The 11,662-nt window shown below is 54.1% G+C and overlaps 4 protein-coding genes across 4 annotated transcripts; 1 reads left to right on the top strand and 3 right to left on the bottom strand.

The window, feature by feature from the left end:
- Window positions 1–164: 164 nt before the first annotated feature.
- PV09_00583 (uncharacterized protein) lies at window positions 165–3,377 on the bottom strand. The gene is made up of 7 exons (XM_016353343.1): window positions 2,959–3,377; window positions 2,799–2,893; window positions 2,518–2,737; window positions 2,374–2,469; window positions 2,204–2,326; window positions 2,000–2,156; window positions 165–1,947 (listed from the first exon to the last, which is right to left on the bottom strand). Exons 1-7 carry the CDS (start codon window positions 2,977–2,979, stop codon window positions 521–523), a joined length of 2,139 nt encoding a protein of 712 aa, XP_016218496.1. The 5' UTR covers window positions 2,980–3,377; the 3' UTR covers window positions 165–520.
- Window positions 3,378–6,463: 3,086 nt separating this feature from the next.
- PV09_00582 (uncharacterized protein) lies at window positions 6,464–7,102 on the bottom strand. Its single transcript, XM_016353342.1, has one exon. The coding sequence runs from the start codon at window positions 6,791–6,793 to the stop codon at window positions 6,467–6,469; it is 327 nt and encodes a 108-aa protein (XP_016218495.1). The 5' UTR covers window positions 6,794–7,102; the 3' UTR covers window positions 6,464–6,466.
- Window positions 7,103–7,109: 7 nt separating this feature from the next.
- Window positions 7,110–9,598, bottom strand: PV09_00580 (guanine nucleotide-binding protein alpha-3 subunit). Its single transcript, XM_016353340.1, has 6 exons — window positions 8,729–9,598; window positions 8,330–8,675; window positions 8,150–8,278; window positions 7,969–8,098; window positions 7,673–7,911; window positions 7,110–7,619 (listed from the first exon to the last, which is right to left on the bottom strand). The coding sequence occupies exons 1-6, from the start codon at window positions 8,844–8,846 to the stop codon at window positions 7,520–7,522; spliced, it is 1,062 nt and encodes a 353-aa protein (XP_016218493.1). The 5' UTR covers window positions 8,847–9,598; the 3' UTR covers window positions 7,110–7,519.
- PV09_00581 (uncharacterized protein) lies at window positions 9,339–9,527 on the top strand (the record flags this gene model as incomplete). The annotated part of the gene is made up of 1 exon (XM_016353341.1): window positions 9,339–9,527. The coding sequence occupies one exon, from the start codon at window positions 9,339–9,341 to the stop codon at window positions 9,525–9,527; it is 189 nt and encodes a 62-aa protein (XP_016218494.1).
- Window positions 9,599–11,662: the final 2,064 nt, after the last annotated feature.

Raw genomic sequence — 11,662 nt, 5'->3', positions numbered from 1 at the left:
TTATTGGGACATCTTTATCATTTGATTGGCCTCCAAGCCCTCGGACTGCAGCCGGTCGTGCGACGTGCCTTGGAAATGAAGGAGTACGGACTGGTACAACAGCGCCTTTTGGAACCGCTGACTGGAGCCAGGAGAACTAAGCATTTAGGCGAGAACGGGTGCAACCCGTCGATCATGAGCGGTTGTCCATTTGGAGCCCAAGGATTGATCACGATAAAGTGTCGTGAGGTCCGTGAGATCAAGGGCAGCGCCACGCTAGGACGAAGAAGGAAGTTGGGGGTGTCCTCTTGAGTTCTTCAGCCCCAGGCTGCTGTACCGCAAATCCGTGGGATCACTCGAGATATAGAAGACCAATGCGCGTCAAAGATTGAGACACAGCGACGATTTAGATTCTGATTTGAAGTACACTCGAAATGACTGACAAAACTCGGGGGGGTATATGGCGCCAAAATTTTCGCATCCCAATTTCAAACTGAGCCGCCAAGCTACGATGTCGCAGCAATCCAAGAAACGTAAACGTTCATATTTGCACGCCAACACCTTTCTTACCCGCAGCTTCCTCCGGGCCGAAGCCAAAGACAAGCTTAAAGAGGTCTTTGAACCACGAGAAGGACTCGTTACGGGACATCCATTGAACTGCCCGACCAATTTCCGATGCAGACATGCGCCTGCCCTGAGGTAGTATAGTCCTATGGTCACCACGGAGACTAGGGTCAGTCAGGACAAGTTTCCTGTAAGACTCGAACAGTTTCATCTGCCACGACTGTGTACCAAATGCCGTGGAAGGAAGTGTTTTCACGAAGGCCGTCAACGTTGTCGGGGATTGTCGACCAAAGCCTATGTTCAAAGCCGCTTTGACTATCAAAGTCTTCAGCCGTAGGAGATTCGGATCTTCTGAGTCTTGCTGAACAACGGGAGGAGGGGTGTGTTGGAGAGCTCGGGATGCCGATCGCGCGGTGCGTTGCGATGATTCAGAATATCCCGACATGGAGCCTGTCACTGAATTATTCGACGACCATCGCGGATTCTCCGGGCCAAGTACTAGAATATTTGGGACGGCCATCTCCGCTGGTGACATGTCGTCCCTATCATCGTAAATGGTTGTTGGGGTTTCAGGGGGAAATGAGTCAACTGAATGAAACGTGCCCGATGCTGAGGATTCGGGACGTGAGCTAGTTGACTGGCTGAGATTGCTAGGAAATGGGTTGGGCTGAAAAGTGGTCTTTGTTGGTCGGGGCGTGCCTCGCTCTGGTCGTATTTGCGTCCAGCCTTCGCGAAATAAATCGCACAAATCCCAGCAGGCCTGCACCGCTGAGCCCAATAATTCCTCATCTACGGCTCGACTATCGCGATTGTTTTGCCTGAGACTGAAAAGCAGTTCGGCAAGCGTCCAGCAGGCCCGAAGCAGGGCATCTGTCTCTTCGGGAAGAGAGGTTCGCTGTTTCATTAGCCGGTGGCACATTGTAAGATAAAAATCTAAGGTTCGCTCTCGAAAAGCGTCAGGTAGATTTCGATCATGGATGTTGTAAAGGTGGTTGTTAAGCTCGAAGCTCACGCGTAGGATGGAGTCTGTTACTTCATCACCACGCTGACGCGCCTCAAAGAGAGCCTGGCAGAACTCCCGACACAACTCGAGTGTTGGCCGGACCTGGCTATTGTGGTCTTCGTCTCGGCTCTCGTACAGATTTTGGCATAGTTTCCAGCAGCTTCTCCAAGCTTGCTCCTGGACGTCGCCACTGCCGGAAAAGCTGAACATACGTTCGCGATGCATGGAGCTGAGGTTTGCAAGGGTATTGCACAAGGTCCAGCATTCGCTCAGTGCAGTCTTAAGGGAGGCAACTTCCTTTTCCGCCGAGTTCAGACTCTTGAGAGCCTCTCCGATACTTCCGACTTGGCCGGCAGCATATGCCGTGTCAGAGCGTTCATGGTCGTCAGCCTCCGCAATATCTGTCGTATTTAGCAAGGGTGCATCAAGTTGCTCTGGGATGATGTGGGCTACCTTCTAGACTTTGGCTCTTATTGCTAGCCCATGATCTTCTTCTCCACTCCTCCTCTGCTTCTTGGATTGTTGACGCGCGTGGAGTACCGCCAGATCCCAACCGAGCTGGTAGGACTTGGGTATTTAATGGAGGAGCACTGTCACGCAGATGCTGTTTCTAAAGAACGTAAGCACAGCGCATAGAGTACTGCCGTGAAGCCGCACCTTTTCTTCAGGTCGATCTGCGCTCTCTGGCGTTGTTGGGGAAACTACGGCAGTATGCTCGGATGTTTCTGACGGCGATGAGCCTCGTCGACTGTGTCTGGCCACGGCCGTCTTCTTTGTATCCTGCCAAGGTCAATACATGAATCAAATTACGGCTTTGAGGCACAAACAAATTGCTTGAATCCGGTCGGGGCATGTATAACCGACTGCGGCTGACCGTCTTCCGAGTCCTTGATGATAATGTTTGTGTCGATATGCGGTAGAGGCTAGAGATATGTCAGCTCCGCGCCCGGACACGATCTGGCCCAACATACCGACACGTCTTCAGCGCTCATGCCGCTCGCAGGACTGATTATCTCGATGTCGGGCGATTTCAGACCATCGGCATGACTTGGGCTGTGCACATCTTCGGCATCGATGTCCGTGACGTCGGTCGAGTGAGAGTCGTTAGACTCTACTGGGGAGGGATCGACTGTAGCTGGATACGGCGAGGGAGGAGGCGCTAGAGAGTCCTTCTCTGAGCCGGTCGATTGTCTGTTTGGAACGGACATGTCAGCGCATGTCTAGCAGGTAGACGAGGGGCCGAAGCTCCCACCTGTTCATAGGTCTAAAGGCTACGGAGTACGGAGCGGGAGACGAAGGAGAATCTGTATACGGCGAGAAAGAAGAGTTCAGCGACGGACTAGGCACCTGTGGCATAGAATTATTAGATGCTCAAGCTACCACATTTTGACGTGAACCAATGGAAGATTTACCAGCGTTGTGGTCATCGCCATGCCTGATGACTAGCACATGCACACGAGAGAAAACCGGATGCTTCTACGCGTCTGTAGACCAAAAAGCGCTTGATTTTGGAGCGGTTGATGCGATTCGACGGGTATGATAAACTGCCGTCTCCTTAATGATGGTGGCCACTGAAGCGCGACCGCGGCTGAGGTGCAGCGGACGCCTGTAGCCGCTGACCTGGACTGGAAATGACCCAAGCCCTTGGGGGCTAATAGCTGGTCGCGCGACGGACGTCTGCTAAACGAGATCACGCTGGCAAAAGAAGAAGAGCTCCCCGCGCAGGCCGAATCATAATGGAGCAGGCAAAGACTTATAGCAAACGGACGTCGACTTTAGTTCCGATCCCAAGCCGCGAACGAGTTCCAAAGGGCCGTGGGCTGCCCTTCTGAATCCCGCATCCAGCACACGCCAGGATGTGGTTTTGGTGCTGATGGAGTGCGGGAGAGGCTTGCAGCGGCCAATCAGAAGCGCGCTTGACGCGCCGGGCTTCCTCTGTCAACCAATCTTCCGGGGCTTGCCATGTACGCCTTGCGGACGTGCAGCTCATCAGTCTCTTTTGCCTAGACGTTAACCTTGAGACGCTGCAGTGCTAAGACTGCACTTGATCAATTGCAAATTCTTCCGAGGCTTATATGCGGAGCAGCCAGCGTCGGTTACGTCGCATACAAGTGTAGCAAAGCACTTCCTTCACCCTAGTGCGCTGCGTCCGTCTTCCAGAAAGGACGCTCTGCCGCCGCCCGATTGCTTAGGCCCTTGAGCGGAGCTGACGACGGACAATCAGAGGAGACCAAGACTTCCTACCTACCCCAAGGCAGACGCAGGGCACTCTGTGAACAGACTGAAGGTGGCTGCGTGGGGCCCTCACAAGCGTTCGCCATTGTCTGCTGACCGTCCGAAGGATTGCTTGGACGGGGCTTCTTTGAACTAGATATGCATATCCGGAGCAGAGCAGTCCAAACCGCACGACGTACACAAAGAGACCGCTTGAAATCGGTAAGAATGGCACGCCCAATTGCCGTACGCCGCGCAAATACTAGCCAGGCGAACCCTTTCTTCGGCTTGTGCCTGCCTCTGCCCATGGTGCACTGCAGCCAGATCGAAACCAAAAAAAGAAAGCAAGAGAAGCCCAAGCCTCAACTCGGTCGCATGAATGAAATGCGGAAAGTATGGAAACGGGTGTCTCATTATTCAGCTCAATTATTAGGCAAAAGCCATGGGCAGCGCCGTGCCTAAGCTAGCGGGAACCTTGAAGCCATGAACCATGGGATCTCCACATCGAAAAGGCTAAGCGAATTTACGCGCGGAGCCTTGTGTCGTACCCACGTCGTCGGAAGTAAAGGTCCAGATATCGGTGTCCGTGCGAAGTCCACCCGATAGGGTCACGTTATAGGGTGAACCATGGGAGTCGGGTGCGTCATCCTGACCTGTTTCTGCATACCCACCACAAATGCTTGGTGGAAGGGAGAATCAGGTGGTGATTTGCATGGTCTTCTTGCATGGCACACTGTTATTCGACAGGCATCACAGAAGATCTTCGGTAGGCCATTTTTGACCGCCGGCACGTAAGCAAGAGCAATACGGAGTTCCGTATGCATTGATGGGGTGAGCATCCGGAATGACAGCAGAAATGTCTTTGCAGCCAATGGGAGCGGGTTACGCGGACAGCGGAGAGAATCTGAAACGCGAAATCTTGATGTGATTGTGATAATTTCAGCGAGCTCTGTGGAATGGCTAAAAACATCAAGAGATGTGTGCAGTGGGGTCCAAAGGGGCCAAAATTTCTGAAAGAGGCAGAGGCAAGAAATTCAAACGCAGCATAGATGTCATGGCAACAGCTTTCCGTGGGTTAGATCCCAAGTCTGAACGGCGAGGCAATTGATATGATGTGCTTCGATCCCAAAGAGGGAACATCGATGCAAAGTGCACGAGGAGATCTAGCGGATTTTCTCAGGGCTTACGCCAGTGGGGACTTTTTGCTCGTCCATGGCGCAACCTGGAAGACACTAAAGATCTTCTTCCCGTCCAATCACGTCGGGTTGGTCGCATGCCAGTTCGACGCAAATTCAAGAAATCTTTCCTAGTCGTGGTCGTCGTGAACGACAACACACTTGTATGAGCCTGCGAAAATAGGTCATGGACATGGGCCCAGAGAGGAGGAGGAAGAGTGGAAAGAGGGAGGCAGATGTGACGTGCCTGGGGAGAAGGGATGCTGACGCAGAGATTCTGCATCTCGAGGCGACCTCAGGAGATCATGGAAAGCCGTACGGTCCACCAGAGGACGGCATAGGGGACGTGGAAAGTGGCAGCTGGAGGAATCTGGAGATGGAGCATCGTTGAGGGGTTTTCTTTCGTTCGAGAATCTAAAAGCAACAGCTGTCTCCGACGGCGTCTCTGAACCAATGCTTAGACGCTGTACAGCAAGCAAGGCCGCCGACGAGGCTGACGTGTCACCGCTAAGAGGTCTGTCCATCCTTTCGACCGCGTTCTTGTCGTGTGGATACTCCTCGAAATGGCAATAGGCATCATACTGGGCAAGCCGTGCCCTCACCCTGCCCAGCGATTCGGAAGAGTCACATTCGTAGGCCATCAGCGTCGCCGTTGGCACGCTGCACGACACCGCCCCCCAGCGTCGTTTCCTGTGTTTGCACGTGCTGATTGACAATGCTCGCAGGCCATCGACCTCCCGGTCACGCTCTATCCCATCGTCTGCAAGGTCGGGCATGAAACGTTGCCGCTGTCCTCATTTCACGCACAGCCGCCGCCGCGGAGGCAGATCTTCCTCGCCAGTTGGGTTGTCGCCGCGCTGTTCGTGGACAGCCTTGCCCAGAGCGTTTTTTTTCTTTCTATCCGGCGGTGCAGAATTCTCGAGACCGGATCGACCTCCCGTTTCCACGTTCGCAATGGTCAGCGAAACGTAAAGGATGATAGACATTTGTCCTACTCTGTCATCGCCCTCGGCGGAGCCTTCCTTCCCAGGCGTACTCCTCGGCGCAGTCGTGTCGACATGCCTGATCTTACTGCACCCTCCACCACAGAACACTACGCTACGCACCACACGCGCTTCGTCGCGCCGTTCTCTTTAGCCGACTTCGCCTGCACCGTCATTGCGACTCTTCCCTCTTCCCCTTGGAGGCAGACATGGTGTCCACTAGAGATCACTTCTATCCTTCCGAGTCTGCAGCGCCGTTGATCGTACACTTAGCCCAGCCGTCCTTCACCAGCATGGCGCTGGTGTGCCACTGCAATGGTTTCGGCTACAATACCTCGAGCACATATAGCTTCACAGCGGCGAGCAACAACTTCAAGCTCGCCATCGCCATGGTCGTCGCTGCGTGTAAGTGTGAGGAGGAGCTGGGAGCGGTGAGGCCGTGGTGAGCACGGTCGTTCCGTTGATGGAAGTCCCTGTCCTTGCCGGGCTGGTGTGTACGCGATGAAGTGGGTCAAGACGCGGTGGGGACGGGCAAGGATAATGCGGTCTCAGACTTTAATAACGCGCTGGATACTATAGACAAAATGCTTATTTATAAAGCCATTAAAACATCTCGGAGCAGCTTTCGACGAATTGCCACATTTGGCGCGTATTGTTCTTGTCGTACACGGGCCTTTTTCACCCTGCTCTTGCCCACGAGTTCTGCACGTCGAAAGAATTATGAACTGATTTTGTGACGCGCGAGCTGGAAGGAATGGAAGTAAAAGCCCGTCGTCATTTTTCAATAATTTCTGTCGTCGGATCACATCCATGTAGCAGGGCCTGTTCGATATTCCAAGACATCGCCACATCGCCACGACCGACCTTGCCGCCATAGGGGATAAACCAACATGTACACAATAAACAGTAAAGAAGATCCTTTAGCGTCGCCAGATATAAGCAAGAGACATGATGGTAGAGGTACTGCAACTGATTCCCCCGGCAGTACCGACAAACAAAGCTCGATGCGAATTGGAGCGTGACTGAGGGAAAATGCTGCGGTTAAGCCAAGGCTGCATGCGCACAGATCTGAGAGGAAGGAGAGAACAAGCGCTTTGAATTTGTCCTGGTGCCCGTCTCAGCCGGAACATTACCAAAGGTCTCCAAAACCTGGCGTTTTATCTGGTGTGCTCGTTTCCCTCCCCCCCCCCCCCCCAAAAAAAGGACCAAGGGCAAACAACCAAGCAAAGAGGATAGCGAACTTTTACAGAACAGCGCTGCATGCGCTCCTTCAGAAAAGGGAATTATCATGAGGCACTGTCACCATGCCATCAAGAACGCATGAGCTCCTACAACACATTGTAACGCCAACGCCGTGATAATAGATGGATCATGACTTAAAAATCGGTCGTCGATAAAGAAGGGGGCCATTTTGCGGAACTTTCGAAAGGTCTGACCAGATTGCTCTGCGGGATTGGATTTATGAATTCTTAGGGAGGTCGGCTCTGATATTGTTGTGTGTAGCTTTGTTCGGATGCTATTGTGACATTGTTCCTTTTGATCATGGAGATGGAGAACTCCCTGGCCTTGAACGCTCCACTGGTAATACTTTGATTTTATTTTTAGAGAATGCCCGAATCTTTCAGGGCATTCTGTAAAATGGTCTCCTTCACAGCGGCAAAAACTAATCGAATATTCGAGGTGTCTGTAGCTTGTGTCAAGCTAGTGCTCGTCAGCAGTGTCTCACGTACTAGAAACGCGCACATCAGACATACTGTGGGTATAAGTTGAGGTGCGCGCGGTTAACCTGATTGAAGCGCCAGAGCAGATACTTTGCCGCTCTGTTGACATCATTCCCTCCCGAATAGTCTGGGAACCAGTTGCTGAGGGGGGACCTTGCCAGCTTCTGCTTGAACAAGTCAACCTTGTTCAAAAATAGAATTATCGACGTCCTCATGAACCATCTCGAGTTCACGACCGAGTCAAAGAGGACCAGGCTTTCCATCATGCGGTTCTACACGTCGGCGGTCAGTGACGAACCTCATTTCAGCGTCGTGTCCGTGGCACTCACCTGGCTGCTCTCCTCGAGCAGGACCTGATCGTATTCGCTTAACGCCACGCAGAAAATGATCGATGTTACATTCTCGAAGCAGTGGATCCACTTCTTTCTCTCGCTCCGCTGGCCGCCTACGTCAAACATGCTAGGCTCAAATCAGCAAGTGGTCAACTCATCAGGGGTGACAAGTGCATACTGTATGCTTAATTGGCCCATGGTGAACCTTGTCTCGTAGATACCCGTCGTCTTCGTACGTGCTCGTAGCACATCAGCTTCGTGCGGTATATAGTCTGGAGCTGTTATTCTGCCGACTTCGTCAAAGAAACTGTGCGCGGTCAATGGCTGGCCAGGTAGAAAGCGAGGTTGAAGTCCATACTATGGCGCCGAGTCCATCAGGTAGAACTCGCTTGAATGTTCCATGACCTTAGGTATGCATGGATCGTGCCATATGGATGACACTGCCTGTCCGACCTTCTGATCAAGAGGCTTATCTGGATCTGGATCGATGGAGAAGTCCATAAGATAATCGCAGTATTCTTTGTTGATGTCTCGCTCCGGCTCGATGTCGAATTGCCTCATGGCGGCTATGAGGGCCTTCGCACAATCTATCACGTTCTTGAAGATGGTATGCCGGTACATGGCCAGCTCCTCTGTAGAGTAGCCATTTTGATGGATAATCTTCATCTGCTTGACGATGGTCGACTTGCCGCTTTCACCCGAACCTAGACCGACGGTCAGCAACCGCCTGGCATTCGCCCGCTCTGTTGACACTTGCCTAGCAACAAGATCTTGCATTCTCTCCGTAAACGCCGTGAGTCTTCTTCGATCTTGCGGTCGATTGCCTGACTTCGTTTCTTCGCCTCCTCATCTTCTCCATTGCCGCCCATGCACATCTTTGCGGAGTTCTGCACCGAAACAGGTACGCGGTGCTAGTTTCGGGGGCGGGACGGAAATGCGGATGTCGCTGCTGCTGCTGCGACGGTTTCGACGGGGCCTTCAGCAGCAGGGGCGCCGCAGCGGCGCGTGAAGTGCCTGCAATGTCTGGACGTAAGAGCTGAAGCTATGCGCGTGCGAGCGATGATAGGACTGCTTGGCGAAATGACGGCGGAGAGCGATGTTGGGCCGGTTTGGTCGGAGCTATTGCGGAACGGGGTTTGCGGCTGGCGAAAGGCAGGTGGAACTTCACTGGGGGGGGGAGTCAACAGCAGCAGCAACGGCAAAGGAGCGTCAGGCTGCACACGGCGGATGTTTGTTGTTCATAGGCTGCTCGGCTTTTTGGATGGCTTTGAAGTGAAAGCGCGCGATACTATGGGATCGCAAGGTCGGTGGTGGAATAGAAGGGTGGGAGATTTGGGCAGGTGAGTTAGCGTTCCGGTGGTCCAATAATGGCAGCTAATACGCCGGGGTGTTTCAATGGCTGCAACGGCAACGGCAAGGCGACTGAGCGGACCAGATACGAGGGAGACGAGGACGAGACACGGACGGGCGGAGTGAGAAGCGAGGCGTCGGCGTCGACGTGGGTTGAGACTGAGGATGAGGGAAGCTGGGACGAGAACCAGATTGGTAGGGTTTGAGGTAGGCAGGCAGCCCGGTAGGCAGGTTGGTAAGGTCAAGCAGCGAGGATTTGCTGGAGCGTGAGAGAGTGAGTAGATGTGGAGTCGTGGACGGGGGAAGGGGGGAGGGGGGGCCGAGTCTGGGAGCGGCGTGGCCAGACTACGGCTGAGCAAAGTTAGGCAGGTAGGTTAAGTTAGCGGCGGCGGGCGAGGAGAGAGAGAGCGAGAGCGCGGAGCGAGAGTCGTTGGCCGGGACAAGGGCGCGCCCAGAGCCCAGCGCCCAGAGCCCACAGCCAGCGCTGACGCCAGCAGCCATGGCCAGTAGCAGCCCTGCAACGGCCCAGCTGTGCGTGGTGGCCCAGTCGCCGGGCGCTGAACACACACACACAGCAGCAGCAGCAGCAGCAGCAGCAGAAGCCCGTCGCCCGCCTGAACAGCACCGCACCGCACCGCCTGCCCGCACACGCAACCCGCACCCTCGCATGCTCCCGCCGATGCTCCCATCCCGAAGCCCCCATCCTGATTCTCTTCCCTCCTACTCCTGCTCCTCCTTCGTCCTGGTCCTCCTCGTGCCTCCACGAACCACTCTTGCATGCTTCTGCGACAGCCGCTTGCGCCACAAGAGCGATTGTGCGAACACATGCATCCGACGACCGCCCCTGTCGGCTGCCTTTTGCTCCTCCCAACACCCCCTCTTCGTCTTCCACCCACCGTTGTGACGATGCTAGTACAGCACGGTACAGCGCTACTTTCTCGCCTTGGCTCTGCATCCGCCAGCAGCGCAGAGAGCAAATTCTACAAGCCACCTCGTGCTCTCGGAATCCGATCGGCTGCGAATTTTGATCTGCGCTCGCTATTCGCTGTTACTGATTCGGTATCTCTGAAATCCCACGCAACGGATCGTTTGGCGTGCGATCCGCATTTTCGCCCTCCTGCCTTGTTCATGGTTTTACCACTTTTTTCCTTTTTTTCGTGGTCGATCTTTCGCTGCACGCGCACAAGCTGTACTACTATTCTACGTGTAACTCTGTACAGTGTCGTGGCCTATGCGGCCCCCAGTCAGCGCAACAACGCCGCTGGACCCGCCAACAGGCGTGTGCAAATCCAACGGCGGGAGACTCGCCCTGCTCGGCCTGTGCCCTAAGGGTCAAGCCAGGCCAGCCACGTACCTGGGGAGCTCCTGCATCTGCACAGCGCCCACCCTCGCCGCCATCTCTCGTCGCCATCGTCGTCGTCTCCTCAGGCGATTGTCGCACGGCTCAGAACCCAGTGTATGCTCTCCCTCAAACTTCTTGTCTGCTCTGCTTGTCTCCCTCCCCTTTCTTCAACCTTGGTTCAGGGCAGGCCGGCCACACTAAGTGCCGATCGCCACGTGCAGCCCGCGCGCCCTGCCCGCTTGTTGGCCAGCTCCCCGTCATCCCTTGTGCGCATCTCACTGCGACTCGACCATCGGGCCGTGTCGCTCCTTTTTCACGAGTGAATGTGACTTGGCAAGTCGATCTCCGAGGGTCTCCTCCTTTCATTGATTGTCTATGTCTTGATGTCAACCGGTTCGTCGACGCGGACAACGCATATGTCTTGACCGTCTTGTAGCACCGACGCAAAACATCGTCAATTGCCTTTTGAATACTACAAGACTATATATATATATATATGTATACCAGGGTGCCACGAGAGCCAAAGGGCCCTCGGATGCCCATGCGGTCCCTGAACGCAACGATCCTGTACTACCGTCTGCAAAAAATATAAACGCTCGCTGCACATAATAAGAAAACGGTCGAATACGAGATGCAGTTCTGGTCACCTTTCGACCCACGGGAAAACACCCACGCAAATATGCCGGCTACGTAGTCGCCATCCCACAAATGCTTTGACGCCCATATATCTCTTGATCTGAACGTTCCTTCGCTTTGACAAGATTGCGGAAAACGAACCAATTGGGAAATCCCGAGCAGCAAATCTTTCCATGGATGCTACGTCCGTGCCAGCCTGACCACTGGACAGATCAGTAATGTCGTGACATGGGCTGCCGAGACCCCCAGAGATCAGGAGAATCTGGGGCAGAGTGCAGTTCTCACGAGCCAGCAAAGGTTGTACTGGAGCTTCTGGTCAATACGTGCCAAGGCGAGCCGCTGGCACGATCAAAAACCAGAACC

Source organism: Verruconis gallopava (assembly GCF_000836295.1).
Source record: "Verruconis gallopava strain CBS 43764 unplaced genomic scaffold supercont1.2, whole genome shotgun sequence".
Taxonomy (NCBI): Eukaryota; Fungi; Ascomycota; class Dothideomycetes; order Venturiales; family Sympoventuriaceae; genus Verruconis; species Verruconis gallopava.
This window is presented reverse-complemented; position numbering and strand designations above follow the sequence as displayed.